The following is a 19,312-nucleotide window of genomic DNA, read 5'->3' on the forward strand; positions in this document are numbered from 1 at the left end:
AGCTTCATTCCTCATACCACAAGACTACTAAACTCCCATTAATTTAACATTTTATTGTTGTACTAAGTCTCTTTACAAGAAAAGGGACTAAGTGTTTCATAAACATGTTTATCTTCACATATGAATACTAAAATATATTTTACACTCATTCTTCTATTGTCAGAAATAGAAGAGTTTTTTTCTATTTAACTGAAAATGTTTCATTTTAAAAATGATTTGAAATCTTTCTCAATAAAATGGTTTGTTATTGTTCTGCATAGTAGACAAAAATCCGTCAGGAAAAGTTTGAATTTTCACCAGCCACCAAACCAAAAAAGTGAATTAACCCCATTGTGTTGTTCATGAACAACTTGGACTATATGTCTGTCCTGATAAAACATCACAAAACAGAAAAACCTGAAAATTCACAGGCTTAATATTCATCGAGAACTCTAAGCTATGTGTTTTTTCTTAAATAACTAAAATAATTTCTAATATAAATAGAAAAAATTGTTTACAACATAAAAACAAAAAAGTATTTTAACATTTTTACTAATTTGGTAAAAATAATTATTATGTTAAAACTGCCTCTACGGCTGCTGTGGTGGCAAAGGAATAAAGCACAACCTATGCATGGAGGCCTTAGTCTGCGATGCAGACGTCACAGGTTCGAATCCCGATCTGATGATCTTTGCCACGACTTCCCCTTTTTAACCAATCTCAAATAAAGGCCAATAGAGCCAATAAAATCTTTTTAAAAAGTGCCTCTAAAAATTAAGCTTTGACACAACATAACACCCTTCATGATGTTTGGTTTTCTTCTTTTAAAAGTTAAAAAAATATAAGACGATAAAAGGGAGCCTGCTTGCTTTATCCAAGGCTTGGTAAGGCGCTCAGAGTTTGCAGTCCTTCATTTGTAGGAGATGCCCCAACAGCTGGGTCCAGTTCCAACTGTGATAGAAACAGAGATAAGAAAGCAAGGACTGTTTAATCAGAGTTGCATTTTTATTGTGGTGGAAAAAAATGACAGCTGGATCAAGAGCTATTTGCTTCAATATAAAATGTATATATATACTTAATGTTTCTTACTGAAAATTACAAGAAAAAAATTAACAAGTTAAAGTAGTTTAAACAGGACTGTTTGGTATTCTGATGGTCTTAGGTCAAAAAATACATGAAATGGATACCTGAATGAAGAAGGATACTTAAAGAGTATGGAACTGTAATAACTCCGGCGTCAGCTCTTCTCCAGTGTCATATGACCTATAGTGTCATCAATTAAGAAACTTGAGTGAGAATTATTGGACAGTTCATTTTTTAACAAAAAGTTAACTGATTTAATGCATTTGTAATTAGCATTCCATGGAATTAAAAGTTTGTCATTGTAATGAAAATATTTTTGAATTAAAAAAATATGAGTGTTAAAAACCAGTAAATTTAGACAAAATTAAGGCTGCCTTTTACCCATTTGCAGATTAGCATAACACTTAGCCACCTTGAAGGAAGTAGTGATTATTGTCCAGTCTAAACTTTGTTAAACTTTGTGTGTTGTATCTTCACATCAAGAATAGATGACAAAAAAATCCTGAACATCTTTCAGCCTAGCTAAATGTTTTATAATAAAGCCATTATAGCAAAGGCTTTATGACTCCAGGGAAGTACACAGGCAGTCATTATAATCAACCGTGCAAAACTTGGAATGGTGGTGAAGCGACACTGAAGTGGCCGACAACCTAAACCTACTCCATGAGTACATCAACAACTTATCAAAAGCATCTGTAATGCACCTGCCTCCGTGAAGGTTAGAGTTTGACTCAACAATAGTAAAGAATTTAGACAAAAATGGCCCCTGGGGGAGTTTGAACTTAAGCCCAAGAGACATGCTGCAGGATGAGCTTTAACAGGTTGTTATTGCTGTAAAAACCCTTAACATACCAGTAATTCTAAAAAGAGTGGGTCAAATTTTGTCCAAAGCAATGTAAAAAGCCTAATGCCAGTTATCAATTCAGGTGTATTGTTTTCCTTTTTTACAATTTCCAATGAAATCCTAATTTCAATGTTGTTTTTTACGTTTTCTCGTTTTTGTTTTTTGTTTTTTTGGGGTTTTTTTTTTTTTTACATATAATTAGTTTGATAATCTGAAACATGTGAGTAAAAAATAAGACATCTGTAAATGGATTGTATTTAGTTTCAAGGAAAGAATCTCAAACATTATTACACAGTAGTTAATGTGCATTTTCCGCCTTGGCAGTATTTTTTATTTTCACCTACTTAACATTAACAGCTACATTTTAAACAGGTTAACATGCCTAAGTGTTTTTACATTGGTTTGTTAATAAAAACCAACAAACACAATAAGACTCTTTAAGATGAATGCTTGTACGTTGTTTCAGAGATTTTACAGTTAATTTAACATTATAATGGAATCAAAGTGTTCAACCTTACAGTGTATTTACCTGTAAACATGCAGAGGTTGAATAGACAGAACATGCAATAGGGAAAAGGAGCAGGGTGAAAAGCTTAAATATATATACAGCTCTGGTAAAAAATTAAGTGACCGCTTAAAATGATCAGTGTTTCTGATTTTACTTTTGTACACATTTGAATAAAATTAACATTGTTATTTTATGTCTCTGAAATTCCAAGCAAAAAGCTAGTATTTATTTGCAGAAAATGAGATATGGTCAAAATAGTAAAAAAAGTGCAGTGCTTTCACATATAAAATAATGCAAAGAAAGCAAGTTCATATTCATTTAGAAACAACAATACTAATGTTTTAACTCAGGAAAAGTTCAGAAATCAATATTTGGTGAAATAATGATGAGGTTTTCAGTGTGGTTCAGTGCACTGGTTTCTTAATTTTTTCAGAGCTGTATATAAAGATTGTAAGTTTAAAATACAATATCTCACCATGGTCTCCACGCAAGTAAGATGTTTAAAAAAAATCCAACTGCACAGCAAACTGCAAAGGAAATGAAAGAAAGAATAGATTTTTAAAATATTTTTGCATTTCAGCCACAAAACATGCTAATATTAATTTCAAAGAGACACTTTAATTTATGTTACCCATCGTAACCATCGCCAATCTGCTTAAAAAAGGTGTATTTCCTGCAATGATAAAATAATGTTAAAACCCAACCAATATTACATGTTGCTCTTATCTTTAGATTTCAAAACAATAAATCACCTTCATTTATAGTTTTTATACTCCGGCCTGCAAGTACAAAACAGTGTAGTTAGTGGATTTATAATGAGAAAAACATCAACACACTTCAATATGCACAATTCTTTAGAAAACTAATAAAAATGACTACTGCTGAGATGTCAAGAAAGGAGAAACATCCACTTATAATTCTCCAAACATGCTACATTACTTGCGAGATTCTTCCGTAATGTGGTGGCTAACCAAGGTCGTCTCCAGACCGGTGATCAATGTAGAAGTTTTCAACTTCTGCATTGTCTGAGAAATCTATAATTTATTTACTGCTGAGGTACACAGAAAATTCACTTGATTGTGAAACGAAAAAAAGAAAAAAAAATGCTGCAGTGACAAATTTTAGATTAAAATTTTGCTTTCCAACTTCATTTAACAATACATTTAAACGTTTTTTAGAAGAATACTTTTTCATGAGGTGGATGCTGATGCACTAGTTGTAGTAGTATTTTCATCAGATGATATTTTGTAGCCTTTAAATGACAAAGTTAGCATAATTCTCATATATTTTGGATAAAATACAAATGAGTCCCCACAATTTTTGACCACTTCTCATTTTCCACAAATAAATAAATTTTGCTTGGAATTTATGAGACATGTTTTCAGTAGTTCATAGATTAAAAGAACAATGTTCATGCTGTAAAGGCTCAGACTGTCATTGGACATTAATACATAACATACCAAACTGTGCTGGGTGCTGTTAGTTTTGAGTCTTAAAGAAGAAACTGTGCCACCTAGTGGTGAGATTTCTCACCAGTTCACCAGCTGAAGAGGGCAGAGTAACTTCAGCGAGTTGAGAGGCGTGCAGCTGGTGCCCAGTTTCTGTTGCTGATGTGTTACTGACTTATTACTACACATGCCCATCTTCATCTTCTAAATGACTGTACCACTACTCTGTCTACTCAATAAAGACTAAGAAAAGGAAATCCATCTCCAGTTTATGTCCTGATCGACATTCAGTGACGAGTGTACTACATCCACCAGACTTGCATTATTCAGTAGATTCTCATCTACAATTTATTTTACTCAAACATACACCTATAAAAGTAAAATCAGAGAAAGTTATAATTTTAAGTGGTCTCTTAATTTGTATAAATATTTGCAGCTCTGCGTCCCCTGTCAAAGGGGGACTGCAGAGTCTGTTTTGGCCTGCAGTCACAAGGGCTTTTCAGAGGTTCTGAAGAGCCCTTCAGAACCTCTGAATAGTCATATTCAGAAGGAGCAGTATGCTTTTTGTCCTGGTTGTAGAACACTGGACCATCTTTACACCTTCAGAAGTGTCCTGGAGCATGTGTTGGAGTTCATCCAACCAGGTGCTTTGTTGACTTGGAGAAGACATTTAACCTTGCCCCTCCCTGGGAAAGGTACTCTGGGAGAATGGCGTACCAGGCCCTTCGCTACGGTGTTTTAAGTCCCTGTGTGACCGGTGTCAGAGCTTGCTTTGTATGATGAAAGTAAGTTGGGTTCAATTCCTATGAGATTTGGACTATGCTGAGGTTGCACTTTGTCACGAATTCTGATCACAAAATTTATAAACAGAATTTGTAAACAATTCTGTTTATAAATGTTTAGGGGATTTGTTTTGGTGGCTTTAGGATTATGTTTCTGCTTTCTGAAGATTATACGGTCCTATTGGCTTTCTGGTTTTGCTGGAGTGGTTTGCAGCTGAGTATGAAGCGGCTGGGATTACGATCAGTGCCTCCAAATCCGAGGCCCTGGCTTGAGCCAGAAAAGGGTAGAGTGCCTTCTCCAGGTCACAGAAGGGGTCCTGCCCCAAGTGGAGGAATCTAAGTATCTTGGGATATTGTTCACAAATGAGGAAAAATTGAACAGGAGATCAAATGGCAGATTAGTGCAATTTCAACAGTGAAGTTGGCGTGGTACTGGTCTCTCGTGCAGAAGCCGAAGCTCTCAATTTATGAGTCAACCTACAATCCTACCCTTATCTATGGTCATAAGCTTTGGGTCGTGACTGGAAGAATGAGATCATGGACACAAGTGGCCAAAATAAGTTTTCTCTGCAGGGTATCTGGCCTCCCTCTTAGAGATAGGATGACAGGTTCGGTCATCCATCAATCAATCAATCAAACTTTATTTGTATAGCACATTTCAGCAGCAAGGCATTTCAAAGTGCTTTACATCAAATCAAACACAAAAATACAATGCAACATAGAATCAACAATAAAAACACAACATAGTCAGATTCCGTCAATAAATTTGCAATTGATTACGTTTCAAATACAACTCTAAACAAGTGGGTTTTTAGTTGAGATTTAAAGGAAGTCAGTGTTTCAGCTGTTTTACAGTTTTCTGGAAGTTTGTTCCAGATTTTTGGTGCATAGATGCTAAATGCCGCTTCTCCTCGTTTGGTTCTGGGGATGCAGAGCAGACCAGAACCAGAAGACCTGAGAAGTCTGGAAGGTTGATACAATAACAGCAGATCTTTAATGTATTGTGGTGCTAAACCATTCAGTGATTTATAAACTAACAACAGTATTTTAAAGTCTATTCTTTGAGCTACAGGGAGCCAGTGGAGAGACTTTAAAACTGGTGTTATGTGCTCTATCTTCCTGGTTTTAGTGAGAACAGAAGGGACTCAGACTAGAGCCACTGCTTCTCCACATTGAGAGGACCAATTTAGGTTGCGTGGGCATCTCGTTAGGATGCCTACTGGACGCCACCCTGGTCAGGTGTTAGAGACACGTCCTACTCAGTGGGGAACCATAGGAAGACTCAGGACACTATGTAGGCTGACCTGGGAACGCCTTGGAATTCTGCCAGAGGAGCTGGCCCACGTTGCTGGGGAGAGGCAAATCTGGGACTCCCTACAGAGGCTGCTTTCCGCATGACCCAAATCAATATTGTGGTGTGGTAAGAAAATCTCTTAAGGGGACAAATTATTTTTTATAGAACTTTATAGAAATATGTATTATCCTCCAGCGAATGTGTCATAAGGTAAAATAAAAATGCAAATCTATGCCAAAAATATTCTTGTTATGTATTCTATACATTGTTTTGTTGCAAGAGCAAATCAAATACTTTTTGTTGTAATTTTGCCTTCTGTGGTCTATCCTGTGATAAAGGATTCAGCTGCAATCATCCTGGGTACATATCTTCTGCATTTTGATATATTCTAGCTATGCAACATGCAGCTAATTTTAATTTGGTATATACAACAGACTTTATCTACAACTGACATTAATGCACAATCCATTTGTTTATAGGTTTAGTTCATAGGAAACATCTATGTTGCAATCTCTTATTCAAAACTGATGATCTCCACTTAGATATTTTAGCAAGACACATTCTGACAAATGACCAACAGGTTAGGGTAACATAACTTTAATATGTAAGGACTCACTCTTGCAGATTAGATCTGGCTCAGTCCAATTCCCATCAATGCAGGTTATGATCTCAGAGCCAGTTTCTTTTTCAAATCCATAGCTGCACTCATATGTGATGTTGGTACCCTCTTGGAAATTCACTTGTAGGAGGGATTCATTAGTGAGAATCATGTTCTCGCCACTTTTAGGCATGGGACAAAAAGCTAGGAGGAAATAAAAATCTTGCATGAGCCTTGTAATTGAGCAGCATTTCACCTGCCATTATCCAACATGGGTGCCAGCCTGCCAACAAAGTCCCCATGAGGGGGCCTTGGTGGTAATCGTAGTAATCGTAGATTTTCATACCTAATGTTATTAATTTTTTCAACTAAATAACTTCAGATCATGTTGTCAGCCATTTCCTTTTCTTTTCGATCACTCCTCTACTTTCAGTTCTCTCTAAAGCTAGGTTTATTGTTGACAATTTGAACTGGGGCCAAGTGTGCGCCTGCTTGGGGACCTACAAATATTTGTAGGGATTGCTCTGCATGCACCATATTTTACTCAAATTGTACGGTTGCATTTCAACTCATGGTACGGTTACAGAGCAGGTTAATCTTTACCATCATTTCTATAATCCCTCTCTGAGGAGTAATTTCTGAAGAATCAGAGATGGAAATAGTTTGACAACTCTTTTCCAGATTGATAGGTATCAGAGATGTTATCCATTTTCTGTTCACCCTTGTCCCTAATGGGGTCGGGAGGGTCGCTGGTGCCTATCTCCAGCTATGTTCCGGGCGAGAGGCGGGGTACACCCTGGACAGGTCACCAGTCTGTCGCAGGGCAACACTGAGACAGACAGGAAACACAACCATTCACACACACACTCACACCTAGGGAGAATTTAGAGAGACCAATTAACCTGACAGTCATGTTTTTGGACTGTGGGAGGAAGCCTGAGAACCCGGAGAGAACCCACGCATGCACAGGGAGAACATGCAAACTCCATGCAGAAAGACCCTAGGCCAGGAATCGAACCCAGGACCTTCTTGCTGCAAGGAAACAGCTCTACCAACTGTGCCACTGTGCAGATGTTATCTCATCTTAAAATTACTTAGAACAAGTCATAAAGTGTTGCTTTTTAGTTCTTCATAGACATGTTGTCAGGGGGTCTCAAAATATATTTGATGCTCCTTATTAGTTAGGTGTGTTAAATAAATCTACATAAGGCAGGAAATTGTCATGAGTTTATGGAAATTGTCATGAGTTGATGTTGAGCCAGAGGCAGCAGACCCAGGGTGAGATGAATAAGACAAAGGAGCGGAACTCCCATTCAAATGCTTACTCCCATTCAAATAAACAGTAAAGACAGAATTTGCATTTCAACTCATGCTAAGGTTTGCTTTTTTGATCATGCTAGACTTCCAATGAGACTTGTTCAAAAACTTATAAAATAAATAAAAATTAACCTTCAGTCATTAAGTTAGATTTCCATCTCAGGATGAATCAATGTCAGTTTTATACATACAGTGTTGAAATGATTGGCTGGACAATGATTTATTTTACAAGTGGTTGAAAAACGTTTACGTTATTCACAACTGCATTTACAAACTGTATATTGTCTTGGCTAACAGATCTTCTGTGAAGCCTGAAATAAAGCACAAGAACTTACCGATGCATCGTGGTGGCTCATAATCATATTCACCAGTTTCAGTGCACCTAATGGTTTCAATCCCAACCATATAGGATCCTGCGTGACATGTGAAATTTATTGTTTGTTGATATTCTGGTTTATTATCACTATTCCATGAATGTTCGGCATTTTCCACTTTGGTTGGTTTGGGACAAGTCAGAGCTGAGAAAGTTAGAAAAAGAAAAAGAAAACTTTATTTATCAAAGTTTATTTATATAGCACATTTACAACAGCCTCAGCTGAACAATGTGTTTCACAACAAACACAACATCGCAGGTAGATAAATGATAAAATATAAAATAAAATTAAGCAAAACCGCAGTCTAGCAATATATTAGGGACAAGGGTGAACAGTTTAGCAAAAGTAATAATTATAAAATGAGCAAAGACACAACAGCTAATCATACGGATAAAAACCAAAACAGTACATAATTTTAGCTGGAGATATTTACTTCCATCCTTCCATTTCAGGCACAAAGTGCTTCAGTCAACTGTGTTGAAAAAATAATCAGGTGGAAATCCATTCCATGATTTTTTTATGTTCATCGAAAGAGTTAATTTTTTCAGTGTACCATACCAATTTTCCACCATCATTTGCAAATGAAATCTTAAAAAAAATCAGACAATGTGATTTTCTAGGTATGTTTTCACATTTTGTTTCCTACAGTTGAGGTCTACCTATAATGCCAATTACAGGCCTCTCTCATCATCTTAAATGGAAAAACTTGCATAATTGGTGGCTGACTAAATACTTTTTTCTCCACTGTATTTGGAAATGGTTTGTGTATTGTCTTGGCTAAAGTATTTTCTGTGAAGCTTGCAAAAAAGAACAAGAACTTACCAATGCATTGTGGTAGGTAGGCATCATATTCCCCAGTTTTAGTACACCTAATGATTTCATTCCCAAACAAGGTGTATCCTGTGTTACATGTGAAATGTATTGTTTGTTGGTATTCTGGTTCATTGTCACTATTCCAAGAATTTTTGCCATTTTCCATTTTGGTTGGTTTGGGACAAGTAACAACTGAGAAAATTAGAAAAACTAAAATAAAATAGCTGTTTAAGGTACAAAATGCTTTGGTCAACTTTGTTGAAAAAAAGAGAATATTTTAAACTGAACAATACTTACTCACACAATCTGCTGTTCCAAACCATCCTGTAGCCAAGCACTGTATGGAGCTTGATCCAATAATCCGGTACCTGCATAAAGACACAAAAACGTCATAAGGAGTGACAGAATGTGTTTGATTAAAAAAAAAAAAAGTTCAGCTGGTAAGTAACATTTAACAATTAAAGGTTATGCAATAGTTTTCTATTTTCTATTTACTCTTTCACACATAGACATAGTTTACTGACGGGATCCAAACAACCCACTCTTAAAGGACGCAGTTGACTATGTTTCTTCTCAAAATAACACTGACTATATAATTTTTTTATTTATTTTTTTAAAGAGAGAGTTACATAGGGGCTGCACAGTGGAGCAGTTGGTAGCAATGTTGCCTTGCAGCAAGAATGTCCTGGGTTTGATTCCCAGCCCGGTGTCTTTCTGCATGGAGTTTGCATGTTGTCCCTGTGGATGCATGGGTTCTCACCGTGTACTCCGGCTTCCTCAAACAGTCCAAAAACATGACTGTCAGATAAGTTGGTCTCTCTAAATTCTCCCTAGGTGTTTGCGTGTGTGCGTGCGTGCGTGTGTGTGTGTGTGTGTGTGCATGGTTGTTTGTCCTGTCTGTCTCTGTGTTGCCCTGCAACAGACTGGCGACCTGTCCAACGTGAACCCACCTCTCGCCAGAATGTACATTCGGACAGACCAACAAAGCAACCTTTTAACTGCCTCAAAATGTAGGTCTCATTGGACTCTGGCACAGTTCATATGCGGATCCAACAGGACCGGAGATCGTACCAACAGCAGGAAATGAACCATGGTGCAGAGTGTAGTTGGTGAATAAAACTAAAACAAATGGAAAAGTCTAACGCAAGAGGAAGAAATGGCTCATGGTCTTTTGCTAAAAACATAAGAGAAATCTTTCAAGAGCATTTTGTTTATATTGTGTGAAGCAGAAAGTCACACTCATGTCTTCTGAGCTTTTCATGTTATTTCCTTCAGTAGATCTTGATGCACCTACATCGCCACCAAAGGGGAGTGGGTGAGCAGGTTTTTCAGTTACTTCGGATTGTTTGACACAGTGTGAAAGGGAACCATACCTGCTAAAATGTAACAAATATTTCAATTTCAGTCTACAGTCTCCAATTGAACTGAGTCTGCTGGACTATCAGGTGTGAAAAGTCCCTTAGTGGAGTTACTGCAAGTCAAGGCATACGCTTGATTTTCTGAGATAACACAATGACATTAAAGCAGATGATGATGGAATTTAAATATTTGAAATCATACATACCCTTCTTCACATGTTACTTTAACCAATGCACCAAACAGAGTACCCTGGCTGGTATTAAATAACATGTGCGGTTTTGCTTCTGGGAGCCCACAGTCATTCTCTTTGATATAAAGAAACAACAAAAACAAAACAAACAAGCAAAAAAAACAATAGACATTAGTGTAGCATTACATAGAGCCAAAATGACCATGTAAGGCATGATGGATGACTGTTTGATAGATGTAAAATGCAAGTTAGGGAGGACTCACTCCTGCAGACAATATCTGGCTTGGTCCACTTCCCATCGACACATTTAATGATCCCAGTGCCACTTACTTTATTATATCCACTTATGCACTCAGATGTGATCACAGTACCATCTGGAAAAAAGCTTTTCAGGAGGGAGTCAGCAGTGAGAACTGTGTTTTCTACATGTTGAGGTTTGGGACAGTCAGCTAGGAGGAAACAAAAATGAAGAAAAAAATCACACACACACATAAAAGCAAAGCTGTTATTGTGGTATTTGGATATTTTAAAATTATTCTATAAAATATGTTAAAAAAACAAATTAGTTGAAACTTATGTTTGAACACACTAAACTGTCAGATGTTCGGACTTGACGTTTGTGCATGTGTAAAACGCATGCGCAAAATTACTGTATGTAAACAATAGCATGCAAGGTGTCTATATTTATAAATTTGATTAAGTCAGTGCTTAACCAGCTATGAACCTAACTGCATGTCCCTGGAATCAGGGATGGAAAATTAACATGTTCTCCATTGGCCACAGTGGGTGAAGAAAACTTTTTATCGACTTTTTTCCCAGCCACTTGTCATTGTGGCTGGGAAAAAACGTTTCCCCAGCCACTTTTTTTTTCTTCATGTTGTCATCCTTTCTTAAAATAACTTTGATCACGTCATAATATGTTGCTTTTTGAGATATTTAAAGCCTTGTTGCTAGGGAGTTTCAAAACATATTTAATGCTCATTATTATAAGGGGGAGCAAATAATTTTTATAGAACTTAATATAAATATATATTTTCCTTCTGTGAATTTGTCACAAAGTACAATATAAGCACAATTATAATCAATGCTTGGATTGTGCTTGTATTGTATACACTTTGATTTGTGGTTGGGATTTTTTTAGCTCTATTGTATATACAACCACAAACCAAGGGATAGTTTTTGTTTGTTTTTTTTAAAGACACATCATTGAAAATACTGCAACAAAAGATTCTAACTTCTCCTCTTTTACACTTTCACTGCAAGGACAAAAGTAAGTGTGTTTCTTTTATGGAAAATATGTTGTTAATGGCCCATCTGGATTGCAAACCAGCTAAGGCTATAAATGTTATAGTGTTCATAATTTGTTTATACTTAACACTTGTCCCCATTCAAAAAAACAGTAAAGAACAAAAGCAAATTTGCATTTGAACATGGTTTACTTTTTTGATCACGTTAGAAATTCAATTACACTAGTTCAAAAACTAATAAAATAAATGAAAAATAACTGTTAGTTGTGATGTAGTTAGGTTTTCATCTGAGGATGGATCATTGTCCGTTTTATACAGTGGTGAAATGATAGGCAGGACAATGAGCTATTTTACAAATAGTGGAAACATGGTTTACTTTATTCACAAATGTATTTGCAAACTCTTTGTATATTGTTTTGCTAACGTATTTTCTGTAGATCCTGAAATAAAGCACAAGAACTTACCAATGCATCGTGGTACCTCAGAATCATATTTGCCAGTTTTAGTACACGTAATGGTTTTATTCCCAAACAAGGTGTATCCTGTGTTACATGTGAAATGTATAGTTTGTCGATATTCTGGTTCACGGTCACTATTCCAAGAATGTCTGCCATTTTCCACTTTGGTCAGCTTGGAACAAGTGAAAACTGGAATAATTATCAAAAGAAAAAGAAAATTGCTGTTTCAGGTACAAAATACTTTAGTTGAAAAAATAGAGAAGAATTTAAACTGAGCAACACTTACTGACACAATTTGCAGTTCCAAACCATCCTGTGTCCAAGCACTGTTTGTAGTTCAATCCATTGATATAGTAACTGCATAAAGACAAAAGAAGTCATAAAGACTGATAGAATTTGTTCGACCATAAGAAGAACTCAGCTGGTGAATAACATTTAATAATTAAAGATTATGCTTCTAATCTAATCTTACTAAAGAACGAGATTGCGGATACAAGCGGCTGAAATAGGTTTTCTCCGTAGTGTGTCTGGGCTCTCCCTTAGAGATAGGGTGAGAAGCTCAGTCATCTGGGAGGGACTCAGAGTAGAGCCGCTGCTCCTTCACGTGGAGAGGAGCCAGCTGAGGTGGCTCGAGCATCTGGTCAGGATGCCTCTTGGACGCCTCCCTGGTGAGGTGTTCCGGGCACGTCCCACCGGGAGGAGGCCCTGGGGAAGACCCAGGACACGCTGGAGGAACTATGTCTCTCGGCTGGCCTGGGAACGCCTTGGGATTCCTCCAGAGGAGCTGGAAGAAGTGGCTGGGGAGAGGGAAGTCTGGGCCTCCCTTCTGAAGCTGCTACCCCTGCGACCCGATCCCGGATAAGCGGAAGAAGATGGATGGATGGATGGATCTTACATTTTCTATTTACTCTTTCACATAAAGTCATAGTTTGCTGACAGGATGCAAATAACCCAACCTTTAAAGAGGCAGTAGGCTATATTTCTTCTCAAAATAGCGATGGCTATATAATCTTTTTCATGAAAGAGAAACTTTTGCTTTGCTTTAAAGTAAAATTGCACAACATATATGTACATCTTGAAAATAGGGAGAAAGACTCCGGAGAGTTATGTTAATTTGCTTCTCTCATGCAGTATTTTAATGGAGTGAGACAAACATAATGCATGTTGCTCAACATCATAAAGTGGAGGAACAAACAAATCAATAAAGCAAAATAATAATAAACTGGCAAATAAAGAATAAATTTTTATATGTTTCTGCTAAATAAAATGACTAATGGCAGGTTTCTAGTTTCTGCCATTAGTTTAACAGCCATTACATAATGTATAACTGACGCACAGAAACGTTATGTCTAACTACTCAAAAAACAAACAAACAAAACTCTTCTGCAGTTCACAAAAGAATAAATGATTACCTATAAGAGGTAATTAATAATACAAAATAGGACAATTTGGTTAAATATCTGCATTTTAAGAGTGTATTGCAGACAAAATGTCAGCATAGGCTTTATCTTCTGCCGTTAGGTTATTGTTCAGATTACAAATATGATGTTTGCATCAATATTACATGAAGATGAGAGGGAGGGGAAGGAACAAAGTGTTTCTCTTAAGTTGCTTCTCTCATGCAGCGGATAGATGGAAGGGGAGGAGAGCGAAAAAGATTGAATTGCTGAATGGTACATAAATATTGGTATTGCAACAATGAACATGTTAGTGTTCCACATGATTTAGGGCCCATTCATTCCTAACACATATGGTCCTGTTTAAACAGATCAAAGTTCAATTCCCCTGTTGGTCCAGACCTTTTGTGCAGATGTGAATACAGTCATGTGAATCCTGGTGTGGACCAAACAACCAGACTGAGACAAATTTTTTGAGGTGGTCTTTTCCGCTTCCAAACAAATTCTCATACAGTTTGCCTTGGGTGTGAACCAAATACACAAAATAAGCATCTTTTTAGACTTCACAAGTCTTTGTTAGTGGTTATTATGGTAAGAATGAACACATCAGAGTTGCTCGCACTTCTATATGTAGTGATTTTAATAAAATTGTACTTGATCTCCTGTTTTCTGCTTAGTAATGCTGTTGCCAGCTTGTGTTGGGTCAACGCAGGCAGAACAAACACATTTGCGGACTCTGTTTCAAAATTAGAAATCTTCTATTGCAAAACGTGTTAAATGAGCTGCTCTTGATGTTCAAAATTGTACTGCAGTTATTTAAACAGGGGAAGTGTGAATGCACATCCGGACACAATAAGAAAGAAAACTCTGAGCTGCCTCATAATCTAGGTCTCAGTTTGATTAAAGTGAAATCGGGCACAATTCGAATGCAGATGCAAGAGCACTAGTGATTATTACAAAAGCAGGAAGGGAACTATGGCGCATTGCACAATTGGTAAATATAACCAAAACAAACGGAAGAAATTGCTCATGGTCTATTGCTAAAAACAAAAAAGAAATCTTAGAAGCGCATTTTGTTTACATGTTGTGAAGAAGGAAGATGCACTCATGTCTTCTGAGCTTTTCATGTTATTTGTTCAGTAGATCTGCAGAGTCACCACAGACAATGGGGTGAACAGGTTTTTCAATTACATTGAATTGTTTAACAAAGTGCAGTGTGAAAGTGAGCCACAACAGCTAAAAATGTAACAGATGTTGCAATTCTTGCAAGTCAAGGAATACTCTTGATTTTCTGAGATAAAACAATGACATTGAAGCAGATATTCTAATTTAAATATTTGGAATCATACATACCCTTCTTCACAAGTTACTTTAACCACTGCACCAAATAGAGTTCCGTTGCTGGTGTCAAATAACACGTGTGGCTGTGCTTTAGGGAGACCACAGTCTTTCTCTTTAATATAAAAATACAACGAAAAAATTTTTTAGAAAAAACAGACATCAGTGTAGGACTACATAAACCAAAAATGACCATGCAAATTGTGTTGGATAACTGTGTTTGTTAGATGTAAAATGCAAATTAGACAGGACTCACTCCTGCAGATAATATCGGGCTCGGTCCACTTCCCATCGTCGCAAATCATGATCCCAGTGCCACTTACTTTTTCATATCCAATTACGCACTTATATGTGACCTCGGTACCTGCTGGGAAATCTTTTTTTAGGAGTGAATCATCAGTGAGAATCATGTTCTCTCCACCTTTAGGTATGGGGCAAAAAGCTAGGGGGAAAAAAAAAATCATGTATGAGCCTAGTAATTGATTAGCATTTCAGCCCCATTTCAACCCCCTGGGGGGGAGGTTCCACCCTGCCACAAAGACTGCCAGCCCCCCTATGAAAACTCATGTAGTAATTGTACATTTTTATACTTCATGGTATTAATGTTTATAACCTAGAAATAACATCAGATCACATTGTCAACCATTTTCTTCCCTATGTGATCACTTCTCGACTTTCAGTTCTGTCTTAAGCTAGGTTAATTGTTGACAATTTGAACTGGGCCCAAGTGTGCGTCTGTGGCAATGCGCATTTGCCTCGAGTACTGTCATGGCACCTGGTTGTGGTCCTCCAAATTTTTGTGGGGATTGCTCCACATTTTCTCCACCGGCCACTGTGGCTGATGGAGAAAATGTTAAATGTCCATCCCTGATTCTTCCCTGAAGAAAACTTCTTATTGACCACACAAATATTTCACCAGCCACTGTTTTTTTCATGCTGTCATACGTTCTTAAAATTACTTAGATCAGCTCCTAATGCGTTGCTTTTTTAGATCTTTATAGCCATGTTGTCCAGTGGTTTCAAAATATATTTTATACTCCTCAATATTTACGTGTGGTAAATAAATCAGTAAAAGAGGCAAACACTTGGCAAAGAACTTTATAAATATATATTATCCTTTAGTGCATGTGTCACAAAGTTCAATATAAACACAAAGTTCAACATAAACACAATAATAAACAGTGCTGCAATTTGTGCTTGTATTGTATATACAATCACATTGAAAATCCATCCATCCATCCATTTTCTTTACACCCTTCTTCCCTAAATGGGGTCGGGAGGGTTGCTGGTGCCTATCTCCAATTGCGTCCCGGGCGAGAGGCGGGGTACACCCTGGACAGGTCGCCAGTCTGTCGCAGGGCAACACAAAGACATACAAGACAAACAACCATGCACACATACACTCACACCTAGAGAGAATTTAGAGAAACCAATTAACCTGACAGTCATGTTTTTGGACTGTGGGAGGAAGCCGGAGAACCCGGTGAGAACCCACGCATGCACAGGGAGAACATGCAAACTCCATGCAGAAAGATCCCCGGCCGGGAATCGAACCCGGGACCTTCTTGCTGCAAGGCAACAGCTCTACCAACTGCGCCACTGTGCAGCCCACCACATTGAAAATATTGTAACAAAAATTCTAATTTCTCCTCTTTTAAAATTTGTATATACTTCAATACTTGTTCCCATTCAAATATACAATAAAAAGGAAAGAAAATTTGCATTTTAACTCATGCTATAGTTTGCTTTTTTGATCATGTTAGAATTCCAATAAAACTTGTTCAAAAACCTATAAAATAAATAAAAATTAACCTTCAGTCATTAAGTTAGGTTTCCATCTCAGGATGAATCATTGTCAGTTTTATACAGTGGTGAAATGATAGGCTGGATAATGATTTATTTTACAAGTGGTTGAAAGACATTTCCATTATTCACAACTGCATTTACAAACTGTATATTGTCTTGGCTAACAGATCTTCTGTGAAGCCTGAAATAAAGCACAAGAACTTACCGATGCATCGTGGTGGCTCATAATCATATTTGCCAGTTTTAGTACACCTAATGGTTTTATTCCCAATCATGGTGTATCCTGTGTTACACAAAAAATTTATCGTTTGTTGATATTCTGGTTTATTGTCACTACTCCAAGAATGTTCGCCATTTTCCACTTTGGTCGGGATGGGACAAGTAGCAACTGCGAAAATTAGAAAAAGAGAATTTCTGTTTCAGGTACACAATCCTTTGGACAACTGTGTTGAAAAAAAAATAAGAGAATTCCAACACTTACGGACACAATTTGGCTTTCCATACCACTTTGTGCCCGTGCACTGCAAGTAGCGCCATCCAGTGACCCAGTAACTGCATAAAGACAAAAGAAGTCATAAAGAATGACAGAATCTGATTAACCATAGAAAAGGTTTAGCTTGTGATTAAGATTTAATATTAAAAATTATGCAACTAATTTAATATTTTCTGTTTATTCACACAGAGTCATTGTTTGAAGACAGAATCCAGACAATCCCATGTCTCTTTAAGTAGGCCATAGGCTTTCTATCTTCCTAAAATAACAATAGCTATAATCTTCTTTTCAAAAAGAGAAAGTTTTGTTTAAAAGTAAAATTATACAGCATATATTCATATCCATCCATTATCTATATATGCTTATCCATGCAGACTTATAGTAGATTCTAGTGCCTATCTTGCACCCTTGAAAATAGAAGAGAAAGAATCAGGAGTGATTTCTATTTGATTCTTTCATGCAGCAATTTAAGGGAGTGAGACGTAAACATAGCAATACATGTTGCTCAATGTCATAAAGTGAAGGAAAAAACTAGCAAAATAAAACAATATCAAGCTAAAAAAAAGATAATAAGCTTAGAGGTGGAGAAGGGGTGCAGGTGGGTTGAGCACAGCTGGAAAGCAGGTGATGCCATGGATCACGGTCCTTATAAATGGAAGCTTGATCATGATAGGCTGTGACGGGGCATTGTTCAATGCTGACAGTCTGGTGGCTTATGAATGTGACACAGTGATTGGATGATGCAGGTGCGAATGAAGAGTCTTCCAGTTTGAATTTACGTCAAGGCTTCATTTCAACTCAGTTAATTTCCTATTTGATCTTCACATATGTTTGTACAAGTTTTACTGACTTTGAATAATTTTTTTTAAATTTGCAGACAAAAACATAAATAAGTTTGGTGTCAATAAACTTGGCTAAGTTTGTGATGAAAAATTTGTTCATGTTGGAACTGTGAATTCCATTTAAAAATGCTTGAGTGCTGACAACCCAGAACAAACATAGATGACTTGATTGACACCAAATTTGTTCATTCTATGTATCTGTTTATTTTATAAATGTAAAATGGAGTGGTTAACTTCAGATGATCTCTGGAAACATTTCATGATTATTTTTAAAATGATTTTGGCACAAACAAAACTGTTTACATTTATAAACCAGCACAAGCTTAGTTGAGTTGATTGACACCAAATTTATTTATTTTTTCAAATGTGTGCAGGGATGGGAGGATTGACCTCCTATGACCCCCAGAAAACATTTTAATTATTATCTTTAAAATGATAGCTACATAAACAAAAATCTTTGCAGCACACACCGGCACAAATGCACCCGAGTAAATTGAAACCAAATTTGTTTGATTTTGTAAAAGTGAGCGGGAGGGAGAGTTTGACCTTTAAACTTTCATTATTATCTTCCAGTCCAGAGCAGCAAACACAATTTTTGCTGCACAAATCAGCACAAACATGGTCGAGTTAATTGACACCAATTTTGTCTGATTTTAAGAAAGTGTGGGGTCTGGTTGACCTTTCATGACCTCTGGAAACATTTCTTAATATATTTAAAATGATAGCAGCTCAAACAAAAGATTTTGCTGCACAAACCAGCACAAATAATTGGAAGATTTGAAGAAGGAGAGCTGTTCTTGATATTCAAAATGATTTTGCCATCATCCCAAATGCACATGAGGACAGAGTAAAACAACAAACTCTAAGTTCCCTCAAAATCTAGGTGTCATTTTGATTAAAGTGAACTCTGGCATGAATCAAATGTGGATGCAAGTGGACTTGCTATCATTCCAAAAGCAGGAAGCGAACCGTGGCGCAGCGCACAATTGGTAAAAATACAAAAAACAAATGGCTCATGGTGTTTAGAAAAAACCAAAAAGGAACTCTTACAAGTGAATTTTGTTTATATTTTGTGAAGAATAAAAACACCCTTATGTTTTTCATGCTATTCCCGTCAGTAGTTTTTGGTGCAACGACACCAC

General features: G+C 36.8%; 1 protein-coding gene across 4 annotated transcripts in view; it reads right to left on the reverse strand.

Moving 5' to 3' along the window:
- Window positions 1–842: 842 nt before the first annotated feature.
- LOC122834068 (sushi, von Willebrand factor type A, EGF and pentraxin domain-containing protein 1-like) overlaps window positions 843–19,312 on the reverse strand; it is a 29,545-nt gene continuing 11,075 nt past the window's right edge. For 3 of the 4 annotated variants that reach the window (XM_044122175.1, XM_044122177.1, XM_044122178.1), the window contains 17 exons: window positions 17,317–17,387; window positions 17,041–17,223; window positions 15,286–15,471; window positions 15,045–15,144; window positions 12,581–12,651; window positions 12,301–12,483; window positions 10,853–11,038; window positions 10,605–10,704; window positions 9,338–9,408; window positions 9,050–9,232; window positions 8,189–8,371; window positions 6,555–6,740; window positions 3,167–3,193; window positions 3,046–3,087; window positions 2,890–2,941; window positions 1,167–1,242; window positions 843–930 (listed from right to left, as the gene is read on the reverse strand). In XM_044122175.1, the coding sequence (XP_043978110.1) occupies window positions 1,185–1,242; window positions 2,890–2,941; window positions 3,046–3,087; window positions 3,167–3,193; window positions 6,555–6,740; window positions 8,189–8,371; window positions 9,050–9,232; window positions 9,338–9,408; window positions 10,605–10,704; window positions 10,853–11,038; window positions 12,301–12,483; window positions 12,581–12,651; window positions 15,045–15,144; window positions 15,286–15,471; window positions 17,041–17,223; window positions 17,317–17,387 (1,882 nt within the window). In that variant the 3' untranslated portion in view covers window positions 843–930; window positions 1,167–1,184. The remainder of the gene's footprint in view (window positions 931–1,166; window positions 1,243–2,889; window positions 2,942–3,045; window positions 3,088–3,166; window positions 3,194–6,554; window positions 6,741–8,188; window positions 8,372–9,049; window positions 9,233–9,337; window positions 9,409–10,604; window positions 10,705–10,852; window positions 11,039–12,300; window positions 12,484–12,580; window positions 12,652–15,044; window positions 15,145–15,285; window positions 15,472–17,040; window positions 17,224–17,316; window positions 17,388–19,312) is intronic. The other variant, XR_006371127.1, reaches the window with a different exon arrangement.

Source organism: Gambusia affinis, linkage group LG07 (genome assembly GCF_019740435.1).
Source record: "Gambusia affinis linkage group LG07, SWU_Gaff_1.0, whole genome shotgun sequence".
In the NCBI taxonomy this organism is placed as follows: Eukaryota; Metazoa; Chordata; class Actinopteri; order Cyprinodontiformes; family Poeciliidae; genus Gambusia; species Gambusia affinis.